The sequence below is a fragment of the Anolis sagrei genome, chromosome 5 (genome assembly GCF_037176765.1).
Source record: "Anolis sagrei isolate rAnoSag1 chromosome 5, rAnoSag1.mat, whole genome shotgun sequence".
NCBI lineage: Eukaryota > Metazoa > Chordata > Lepidosauria > Squamata > Dactyloidae > Anolis > Anolis sagrei.
Window position 1 is genome coordinate 52,777,098 of NC_090025.1, and position 12,591 is coordinate 52,789,688.

Below are 12,591 nucleotides of genomic sequence, written 5' to 3' on the forward strand. Positions count from 1 at the left end.
TGTCCAGGGTGGGAGAAAGTACTCTTGTCTGTTTGAGGCAAGTGTGAATGTTGCAGTTGGCCACCTAGTTTAGCATTGAATAGCCTTGCAGCTTCAAGGCTTGGCTGCTTCCTGCCTGGAGAATCCTTTGTTGGGAGTTGATTAGCTGGCCCTGACTCTTTCTTATCTGGAATTCCCCTGTTTTGGGGTGTTGTTCTTTATTTATTGCCCTGATTCTAGAGTTTTTTAATAGTGATAGCCAGATTTTGTTCATTTTCGTGGTTTCCTCTTGTCTGTTGAAACTGGACCACTCTAACAACCACCATGTCAGACTACACAGAGAATCCATTGAAATCCACAAGCATGTGGACAATTTCAACAGAAAGGAGGGAACCATGAAATGAACAAAATCTGGCTACCAGTATTTTTTTAAAAAAAACTCTTTAAAACTCTAGGAAATAAAGAACAACACTCCAAAAACAGGGGAATTCCAGAGAGGAATCAATCAGGGCCAGCTAATGCCTCTCAACAAAGGATTCCCCCAGACAGGAAGCAGACAGACTTCGAAGCTGCAAGGTCATTCAATGCTAAACAAGGTGGCCAACTGCAATATTCACATTTGCCTCAAACAGACAAGAGTTTTTTGTCCCACCCTGGATATTCCACAGATATATAAACCCTACTAGCCTAGTTTCCAACAGGCCTCACTACCTCTGAGGATGCCTGCCACAAATTTGGGTGAAAGGTTAGGAGAGAATGCTTCTGGAATATGGCTATACAACCTGGAAAGTTCACAGCAACCCACTATCTCTATTCTCTGATACTGCTCAGTTGAATGCTCTAGATGGAAGAGGGAGAGGAGAGAATGGATAGACCTTATGATTCTTCCAACTCCACTCCACTCTTTGCACTGACTTATCGATCCCTGGTTTCCTCCCCATTTGGTGACAGTCAGATTCCCCCCGTCACACTGTTGCACAAGACCATAGAACTAGGTTCTTTCTCTGACTGAATTAAAAGGTATATCGTGGCTATATCTAGTTGTCATAATAGGTTCCATCTGAAGCTTATGGTCTTGTCTCGACTTACTAGTTGCAGCACCACAACCAGTGGCTTTGTTTACAAAATATTTCCATTTTACCAAAACATGTTTGCCCATTAACTTGACATAGAATTAAAGGCCAGTATTTCTCATAATCCTAATGCAGAAAACTCTTCACTCCAGACTACTTTGCTTTCAAGTACTAAAGTGTGTAGTAAATATAGTTTCTAATAAACAGAATTTACAAAATGACAGTATGTTTGGATTCCTGTGCTGAACAAATGTTAAATTTACAACAGCAACAATATTTATGTCAGGATGAGTAAAGTCCATCTAGATATTGTTGGACGGCAGTGACATTCTCAGAATTCTTCAGCATTAGCTAGAGTGGCTGAAGTTTGGTGCCCAACAATATCTTTTCAAGCCTTATCTTATCTCACAATCACATTGTGGAGTAAGTCCAGATTTGTAGGAATGATGTCTGACCCCTTAGTTGTATTTCTTTCAAAAGCTGCACTTTGTCAGTTTCCATGAAGCCCATTTTGCAGTCTTCCAGGGTTCATAATTCAGCTGTGAGAAATGAAGGCTTCTTCATAGGAATTTTGTACCATCAGATACGCTATGGATACAAAACTGAACTGTTGTCATTCTGTACTTTTTACGAGAAAAATATATAATATTGGTAATGGTGGCTTAGAATTGATACTTTCTTTGGGCACTTCCAGACAGCACTAAATCACAGGTTTTAAACAGGGGCAAAAAGTCCCAGGACTTCAGAAGAGGTCCACATACAGACCAGTTGGTCCCAGGATTTCTGCCTCTGTTGTCCAGATTTGATGCTTTGTTGTGAGATTTCGAGGCTCCCAAGAAGGCCGCCATGGGACGTCTGCTAGAAAGATGCAGATATGCAGAGAATTACTGCAGGGAATTACTGCAAAAGTTCCATTCTTTGTCCTGCGCCCTCCAGACGTTTCATGAAGTATCTGCCACACAAACAAAGTTTACAGGGTAGGACCACTTCTGCCCAAGTCAGCACTGCACAATCAAACAGGAACACACACTTTCAAGCCAGGAACAGAACTTTGTCATTACTGACACTTTTTGGAGCCTGGCCGCCTGGCCATCTGTCCAAACAGATTTGGTTGTGTACTTGTGGCATCAAACAACAGGGTGCTATTCCTGGGTTACACATGGCTCTTCCTGATTGCTCTTCTTGTGAAAAGATGTACAACATTGACTAGGGGGCCACAACTTTGTCTTGGCCAGAAAACATGTGTCTTCCACATGTTTCATAATGTTTCTGTAGGGCGCAGTTTCTCTGGCCAGGACAAAGTTTTTGCCTTTTACTCAAGTGTTGACTTCTTTTTAGAAACTGACCAATCAAGAACAAACATCTAAAACCTGGGAACAAACCCAGATAAAAAAATCTCGTTATTTCCGATTGTAGGGACATACAGACAAGTAAAGATCTGCATATTTGGCTCAAAACAGCGATATTCTTTCTCTTTGCGTTCTTTGCCTTTTGTAGCGATTGTTTCTGCGTTTACAGGGAATGGTGTCTGGTCACCCTCCTGTTTGTTGCAGAAACTCCTGGGATAAAGGTGCTGTCTGGACGGGCCCTCAAACATTGTTTTAGTACTTTGCACCCACTCGCATGAGAATATTTCACTTTGCACATGATTACTGTAAACTCACCTCCTTTGTTTCCAAACTTCTCTTGCATGCCTTCAAGGAAGTAACACACGATGCTAACTGAGCCGGGTGAAACACAAGAGGACAAAGAACAGAATTGAGCACTGTGCCCTGCCACTAATATAGTCTGGTAGTAATTAGATGTGACTGCTGTTGCTACATTTTGTATCACTCATGGGATCAGTGCTGAACAGAAACATTTTCATCCGCCTTCCCCAAGCTCCTTTGCTGCTTTCTGTTCCCATTTGGCTTTTGATGTTGTAGTATCTCTGCTATGGGTATGCATTGCCCAAGATCCCATGTCTCTGTTTCCCTATCTAACCTAAGAATGAACTTTAAGCCATGCGTGCTCTAGCTAACCATGAGAAAGATGGTGCTTCACACATGTGCATTTCATCTACATCTGACTAACCTCCATGATCTTTACCATGGTATGACTCACAGCTGTTTCTGTGAAGAAAGAAATTCTTATTGATAGCAATCATGATCTCAGAGAACTGAAATTTTTATAACCATGATTTGGTATTTTGTCATAAATCTTATTATATTCATCCATCTGCTTCTCTTGAGTCTGCCATAGTGAAATATTGCCACTTGTTCTAGAAGCTAACTTCAACGCACTGTCAGTTGCTCTTTTGCTATGTAGTGATTCTTGCGTGTTGCAACATACACATTTTCTACTTGGAAAAAAGGGTAGGTTGTTTAATGTAAAGTTATTGGGAAATGCGTGCCAAATTCCATTCTAAATCTAATCACATTCTTTCCTGTTGGTTTTACTGATTTGTAGTGATTCATGCATAGTGTGTTGCTGGACAACTTTTTGTATCGGGGTAATTTTTTCTGTTTGTTCACATATATGTATACATGTACTGCGATCTAAACAAAAATGTGGGTTCCCATCCAGGAATGTCAGAATAATCTGAGCTTTCTGAACCTCTAAACAAGAGGTTTTTTTTTTTCTGAAATTGAGACATCAGAGAAGATTGACAGATGATACTTCCCAGTGCCCTGCTCCCAAGTATAGAGAGTGGAATTGGCAACATCTGTGCCCTTTGTGAAATTTAGAACTCTTTCTGTATTAAGATGACATGATCAAGTAGCAGAGATCAAAATAGTCCACCATGATAAAAAGAAGCTTGATTGCCCAAATTCGTCATATGATCATACATGTATATAGACCTCTGTAAATGTCACTGCCATGTAAACAACACATACATTTTTATGAACTTCTCATATTCTGTCCTGGGTTCTAGATGTGTCCAAACTCACAAGTTTAGTTTAGATCAGGCATGGGAAACCTTATTGCCTTTGGGCTGCATTGCAGGCCTGGCCAGGAGGAAAGGGGTCTAGGCACATGCTAGGTGGGGAAGACCTGGGAGAGGGCAGGACCAGGAGGGGGCAGGGAAAGGCAGGGCGGGGCCCAGGTCATCCTCAGGTTGCCCTCCCAGCATAAGGACAGGACCGCTTGTCCCATCCTTATGCGTGTGATTCTTTATTTCTAACTTGCTCTCTCTCCCTAGAGGGATTCGGGGCATCTTATAAAAAACAAAATTGATAAACATTTGATGCTGTATACTATCAACAATAAAACATTACACGTACTATTAAAACACATTGGATGACTTTGGCTAAAAAAGTATAAATCAGCCAATCAGGCATCAAAGATGGTATAGTTAAGCAATTAAAATCTGTATAAGGTATAAAAGTATAAAAATATAGCTCTTCAATAGGTTATATAATCATTGTCGACTATGTCCACCAGGATGGAATCTATGATAATATTTTTCCTCCTCTCCATACGCTACTGAACATTTGTTACATAACTTTATTACAGTCCATGAACCCGCAACTGTTAAATAGATAACATACAGAAGTTAACAGATCACTCGTAACCGGGGAAATATGCTACACAGACACATACTAATACCCTGATCGGAGACTAGGCTCTTTCTCAGCCTTGCCGCCACTGCAAGTAAATTTGCTACCATGAGGGTCACCCCATGGTGCATGTCCTCCATCCTTATGCAGGGAGGAAGGTGGGACATATGGCAACTCCCCCGATCCTTGGACTGTCCTCATGGCATTATGCCATGAGGAGGGTGAGACAGGCACCAGATGAGAGTGGTCTGGAGGGCTCTCAGCCGCCACTGCAACTTCGTCAACCATTCTCCTGGCATAAGGATGGGGCTGCTTGCAACATCCTTATGCGGGGTGGAGGGTGAGACACGCGGTAGCTGAAAGGATTCCAGAGGGCTCTCAGCTGCTATGTGCCTTCTCCCCCCCCCCCCATCTTTTTGGCATAAGGACATGGTAGGCTACCATGTCCTTGTGCCAAGAGGACAGGGAAAATGAGGAGGGCTTGAGTTAAGTGCCCAGGGGGCGCATCCGGCCCCTGGGCCTTAGTTTACCCATGCCTGGTTTAGATATATTGTAGGAATAATACATTCATTATGGATTTTTTAAAAGTGTGTCTTTATAAAATATAAATCTGTACATAAATGTATATATACATAAATATAATTGTTATGTATAAAATATGTTGGTTATTAGTTTATATGTATACATATATATAGATCTCATCAATACATAATATATGTATAGATGTTTTATGTCAGTGTGAAAAGGAAAAGGTTTTAAATTACAGATTCTTCTCCTTTTACTGATCTTTGGAAGGGTTATTCTCCCAGTGAAAACGTGTATGTTAATTTTGGAAATGATACAATAAATACATGTTATCCTTGCCCTAACAGCTGCAGTTTACTTTGTATAGTTATTTATAGCCTTTACCACTCTGCCTCGATTGTCTGAACAGTACAGTCACAAGCCATCACTTGAACATAGTGGCACAGTGTGAAGCCTACCAAAGGTGACCTCTCCCTTCACTGAAGCTCATCCAATGAAGCATATTTTCCCCCAACATGCTGCCTTTGCCATATTATGAGCAGGCAAGTAAGTGAAATGAGGCAGTCAACTCAAACCAACACCATGTAAGATTCATCCATGCCTGGACACCACATGAAGAAAATTGGGAATGGGTGGATGGAGAGATGGAGAGGTGTCCCAGGAGCAGGATAAGGAGCTGCCCCTTTACCTCAGCCTTATTTATTTCTGTATATGATCAGCAGTAGGTCCATCCGCACCATTTTACGGAGCAGAGAAAGTGGCAGAAGGGAAGGCATTAACTAGTTACTCTTTGGAATGACAATTTACAGCGATTGGCACAGCAGAAGGATTGGATCCAGTTAGTACAACATGAACTGATTAGTGGGGTGCCGCCTGTATCAGCCCCTACACCAGATTGGTTCCTTGAGGTCCTTCCCACATGACCCTTTTAGGAAACTTACAGAGATGGGTTCCATTGTATTGTAGGTTGTAAATGTAAACAAACAGAAGCTTTAACACTGTTTCTGAACCAAAATATACCCTGCAGTATAATAATGTGTCACTCAGATTTGTGTAACGAGTAACAGTAACTTTACTTCAGTTCAAAAGGTCAAACAGCATCTTCCTTTCCTCACCCAAGTTATCTCTATGGGTCAAGTTCCCAGCTCTATCAATTTGTGTCAGTAAACTAATGAGGGGAAGGGGCATGCTGTTATTTGTGGTGAAGGCAGAGGAAGGCTGAGCCAGAATTGAGACTGGACCATGTTGTAGGCTTCTATATAAGTCCAAAACAACAGAGAAGAGGAGGAACAATCCTTTCCATTTCTATCTTCCAATCCTATCCCCCATTCTGGGCCATCCAGACCTTCAGGGTTTGTGTCTGTGTGCCTGTGTGTGAGGAGCAACTTGAGAAAATGCAAGTCGCTTGTGGTGTGAGAGAATTGGCTGTCTGCAAGGACGTTGTCCAGGGCATGCCCAGGTGTTTTACCATCCTGTGGGAGGCTTCTCTCGTGTCCCTGCATGGGAAGCTGGAGCTGACAGACAGGAGCTCATCTCGCTCCCTTGATTCGAACCACACCGACTTTGGTTTAACCAATTGAGCCATCGGGGGCCCTTCTGGTGATCCCAGCAGACATCACAACAGCGATGTGTGACTTGGCCAGATCTCTCTTCCTCCCTTCTTCCCCTTTCCCCCTCCCTCTCTTCCTCCCTCCTCCCTCCATCCCTCCCCAAATCTCTTACTTTCTCTTCCTGCCTTCTTTCCTCCCTCTGCATCACCACAGGAGTGAAAACTGTGCTCCCATTTGAGCTTGTGTATGTTACAAAAATGCAAGCGGATTCAGAAGACTGATCACATTTCAGCCACATTTTGCAGGCAGATTCTGCTGGTTGACAGTTGAAGAATGGGATATGAAAATAACAATTAGAAATGTACAGTATAGTAGTATCTCAGTTTGTAGAGGTCTGTGCATAAAATGTCAAAGCAGCTTGCGAAAATCATTGTTAAGGTCTTAGCTCAAACCGTACACTCCCCGGATCTAACAAGTAATGGTCCAATTTGCTCTGTGTGTGTGTATACAATGTGCTGGATCATTTTTCATTTTTCTCTATCTCTGTGGAATGCATTCTTTGGCCTAAGATCTACATCCTTTCTATATAGGGATTCTTAAGTCAATAGGTCCTTAGTGTGAAAACGTAAGTTTACAGGGGAAGCCTGATACTTAGAACTGCTTATATATTGCTTTGTCACCAAGTTTTATTTTTAAAAGGTCATTTCCTGGCAGCTCTCAAGAATATCTACAAAAAACTTTATTAAGCCATATGTTCAAGAGTAGATGTTCTGAAGATGATCAGGCACACGTAGAGCACATTTGCCTTTATTTCTAACAAAAAGAACAAAATTCACAACCCTCCAGTTCTCAATGCTCATTTCCAAACAATGAAGGGTGTATCACTGGCTTCATACTATGATGTATAGCAGCGTTTCTCAACCTGGGGTCGGGACCTTGGGGGGGGGGGTGTCGAGACGGGGTGTCAGAAGAGTCGCTAAAGACCACCAGTAAAGACAATATTTTTTTGTCAAGGGTGTTTTGTGTGGGAAGTTTGATCCAATTCTATCATTGGTGGGGTTCAGGATTTGCTTTGATTATAGGTGAACTATAAATCCCAGCAACTACAATTCCCAGATGTTGAAGTCTATTTTCCCCAAACTCTACTGGTGTTCACATTTGGGCATATTGAGTATTTGTGCCAAGTTTGGTTCAGATCCATCATTGTTGAATGACAACTCCAAACTTGAGGTCAGTGCCCACCAAACCCTTACAATATTTTTTGTTGGTTGTGGGAGTTCTGTGTGCCAAGTTTGGTTCAATTTCATCATTGGTGGAGTTCGGAATGCTCTTTACTTGTGGGTTAACTATAAATTCCAGCAACTACAACTCCCAAATGACAAAATCACCCACCCCCCCCCCGGCCAGGTAACAGTATTTACGTTTGGACATATTAGGTATTTGTACCAAATTTGGTCCAGTGAATTAAAATATATTCTGCATATCACATATTTACATTACGATTCATAGCCATAGCAAAACTAGAGTTATGAAGTAGCAACAAAAATAATTTTATGGTCGGGGGTCACCACAACATGAGGAAATGTATTAAGTGGTCATGGCATTGGGAAGGTTGAGAAACACTGGTGTATAGTTAAAGAGCTATATACCAACCATCACTTTTTAAAGCTCCATGCCAGCCAGAAAGGGAAAAATCAATATGTTTTAAAATAGGCATGTCCGACTGACAAATCCGAGATGTCATTATAGTTTTGCCCTAATTAACTGATGTGCCTTGTTGTCTTCATAAAGTTAATTTTCCTAATATCTTGTGACAAGATAAGCTTTTCTTGAAGTGCTGCTTCAGGTCTATATTTATAAAGCCAGATTTGTAATTCAGCTCCATGTAAAATCATTCACAGAGATTGCATGATGTTTAGTGTTCATACAACATTCATCTGCATGAACAGGATTACATATTATATGCTATGTTGCTTCTTTGAAATCTTCGCTAGAAATCTCAGACTTCCATAGAAGAAGGGTATGATGAAAGTATGTTATTGCAAAATTAGTTCCTCTGAAATCAGATAACATTGCACACATTGGCTGAATGTTTAGTAAAACAGAAACTTAATTAACTCTTCGCTCCCCTGGCAATGAAAATGATGCAAGTTTGTATTGAACTGAACTGAACTTGGGCTACAATGTCATCAATTGCATCAAACGATTACCTATAAGCATTACCCAAATGTACTGTAAATACTTCCAGTGAAATCTGGATCATGCAGATATTTTGGAGCAATAGTAGTTCCAATAAATACCATGACAAAAACATTTCAATGGTTAAGAAAATGCTAAACAACTGTTCATCTGCAAATGAAGACTGCCCTGAAGCTTCAGATGGTCCAGCACTCGGCGGCCAGGTTACTAACGGGAGCGGCACTCAGGGAGCATACCACTCCTCTGCTGAGCCAGCTCCACTGGCTGCCAATCTGCTACCGGGCACAATTCAAGGTGCTGGCTTTAGCCTATAAAGCCCTAAACGGTTCTGGCCCTGCTTACCTCTCCGAACGCATCTCCACCTATGAACCGACGAGGACGTTAAGATCGTCCGGGGAGGCCCTGCTCTCGGTCCCGCCTGCGTCGCAGGCACGGCTGGCGGGGACGAGGGACAGGGCCTTCTCGGTGGTGGCCCCTCGGCTATGGAATGCCCTACCCGTAGACATCAGGCAGGCCCCTTCGTTGCTGGAGTTCCGGAGGAAGGTCAAGACGTGGCTCTATGAACAGGCGTTCGGTCAACAAGGCAACTGAACTCATGAAGACGGTATAAATGAACAAAGGAATGGTAGAAGGATTATGAGAACGGAATCTGATTTTTACTGAGGCATTGATGACTATGTTGTGTTGTCTTGTATTGTCTGTCGTGTATGTTGTGTTTTAACTAATTGTTATTGTTATATAAATTGCATTGTAAACCGCATTGAGTCGCCGAATTAGGCTGAAAAATGCGGTATAAAAATAAAGCAAATAAATAAATAAATAAATAAAGACCGTTGTACTCCATTTTTCATTTTCAAGGACACACTGTCCTCACTATTGTTAGTTCACACAGCTGCAACATTTCATCAAAGAGCTCTGTTTGTTGGAAATGGTCAGTCTTTAGGCCTCAGACCATTTTTCTTTGTGACTGGTACTCCAGAAAGTGTAATGGATGTGTGCATGTGCTTGCCTTCAAATCACCTGCAACTATGGATTATTTTTAAATTTGTGTCAGGAACAACTTGAGAAAACTGCAAGTTGCTTCCTAGTGTGAGAGAATTGGTCATCTGCAAGGACGTTGCCCAGGGGACACCCGGATTTTTTTTTTGTTTTTACCATAAGCTGGAGCGGATAGAAGGAGCTCATCTGCACTCTTCCCGGGTTGGATTCGAACTGGCAACCTTCAGGTCAGCAACCCAACCTTCAAGCCATCAGTCCTGCCAGCACAAGGGTTTAACCCATTGTGCCAACTGGGGCTCCTACTCTATGGATTAGGCAAGGAATTCTCAAGTGAGAAGGACTCAAGCAGGGACAGAAAATGAGATGGAGGGACAGCGAGCAAAGTTTTGGCTCCTCTGACAAGTCCCATGTAGTTTTGGGGTTGGAGTGGTCACTTGGAAATTGTTTTTTCTTCTTCTACATATTTCTTTTCAAGAATTTTAATTCATCTGCTAATGGAAGGGAAATCTAAATGAAATGTTCATTGTGTTGTCAAAAACTTTCATGGCCAGAATCAATCAGGGCCAGCTAACACCTCCCGACTAAGGATCCCCCCAGGCAGCAACCAGCCAGGCTGTGAAGTTGCAAAACCATTAAATGCCAATCAAGGTGGCCAATTGCAACATTCACACTTGCCTCAAGCAGACAAGAGTTTTTTCTCCCACCCTGACATTGCAAAGAGATATAAACTAGTTTCTAACAGTTTCACAACCTCTGCGGATGCCTGCCATAGATGTGGGTGAAAAATCAGGAGAGAGAATGCTTCTGGAACATGGTCACACAGCCCAGATAACTCACAGCAACTCAAAAATGTTCATTCTTTCTCCTTTTTCCCAGTCACTAGAGGTGGGCTGAAATTTCTCAACTTAAAATGCACCCTCTGACCATCCAAAATAAAAGCATGATTGAACTTTCATACTGGAAATCATAGCACAACAGAAAAAGTGTGGGTGTTAATAAAAAGGAACACTGTCCAAACACTCTCCCACAGATACAGAACAGAAGAGTGATGATATCATTTATAAGGCATTATTTATAAGGCATTATCATTCTGCTTTGTGTAATAAAGCCGTACATCTCTTCAGTTTGTGCTAAAGAAAGACTGGCTACCAAGGAAATCAATCTCTGTTCCATAAACATGCCTAAAGACAGATTTGAATTGATCTAGAGCAGGCATGGGCAAACTTCAGCCCTTCAGGTGTTTTGGACTTCAACTTCCACAATTCCTAACAGCCAGTAGGCTGATCTAGAGCATTTATCTAATTTAGAAGCATCTAGATTTGATGCTCAATGTGCATGCATGAAGACTACATGGTCAAAATAAGAAAGACGATATGTGGAGCCTGGTGGGCAGAATACAGAGCATGTTTATAGGCATGAAAGCACGGTAATTAGTCTTAATTGGTTTAAATAAACACTTCAATATATAATTAAATATTCGAGGCTATTTAATTAGCAGAAGTTTCATTTCCTAGAACATATAACAAATTCTAATTGTTGGTTAATTCACGGAGCGAGTCACAAGTACAACATTGTATTTATTTATTTATTTCAAACATTTATATCCTGTCCTTCTCAACCCCCAAGGGGGGGGGGGGGGACTCAGGGTGGCTTACATCCGGCAGCAATTCGATGCCAGTAGATACAACAAAGCAATATAATACAAATTGACATTTATTAAAACAATAAATTATAAAATACCCAATTAAAAACATTTCTAACAGCAATATAATCACATCCAAGTCCAGTTCAGCATCCAGAGTTCAAGTCCAAAGCCTGTCTCATATCAGTTCTCACGAATCATTGTGATTACTTGTTAAGCCTGCTACCCAAATGCCTGGTCCCAGAACCATGATTTGAGCTTCTTTCAAAGGAGAGGATTGATGAAGCTGACCTAATTTCACTGGGGAGTGTATCTCTCTTCCCCACCCCATCCCCCCAAAAAATTAAGCCAACAAAACAGAAATATTGATGTATTTTTATTGTGTCTTTCAAATAACCACTTAATCCTTTCAGCATTCCCACATAAGAGCTGTTGTAGAACTCTCTCCAGACCCTTCAGTGTCTTCTTTCTCCACTGTGCAGCTAAATGCACATGCAAATGTATGATTGTATTAGCCTTCTCCTAATACAGGAGTGGGCAAAATGTATGCCCCCAGACAGCCCCCCAGACATCATACTCTTCCGATACTTGAGCTCTCATGTTAAAAGAAACTTGCCTCCCCAAAGCAAGTAGAGTTCCCAGAAGTCTAGCTATAGAAAGGTACCTAAAATGCTATTGTGTTGTCGAAGCCTTTCATGGCCAGAATCACTGGGTTGCTGTGAGTTTTCCAGGCTGTATCGCCACTTTCCAGAAGCATTCTCTCCCAACGTTTCACCCACATCTATGGCAGGCATCCACAGAGGTTGAGAGCTCTGTTAGGAACTAGGCAAGTGGGGTTTATATAACTGTGGAATGTCCAGGGTGGGAGAAAAATAAGACAAGAGTTCTTTCTCCCACGCTGGACATTCCACAGATATATAAACCCCATTTTCCTAGTTTCCAACAGACCTCACAACCTCTGAGAATGCCTGCCATAGATGTGGGTGAAACATCAGGAGGGAGTGCTTCTGTAACATGGCCATACAGCCTGGAAAATTCACAGCAACCTAAGGTTGCTTACCTATCCGAACGAATCTCTCCTTATG

The 12,591-nt window shown here is 41.8% G+C and overlaps 1 protein-coding gene across 2 annotated transcripts in view; it reads left to right on the top strand.

Moving 5' to 3' along the window:
* GUCY1B1 (guanylate cyclase 1 soluble subunit beta 1) overlaps positions 1–5,460 on the top strand; it is a 174,688-nt gene extending 169,228 nt beyond the window's left edge. For both annotated transcript variants that reach the window (XM_060778797.2, XM_060778796.2), the window contains one exon: positions 2,754–5,460. In XM_060778797.2, the coding sequence (XP_060634780.1) occupies positions 2,754–2,777 (24 nt within the window). In that variant the 3' untranslated portion in view covers positions 2,778–5,460. The remainder of the gene's footprint in view (positions 1–2,753) is intronic.
* Positions 5,461–12,591: the final 7,131 nt, after the last annotated feature.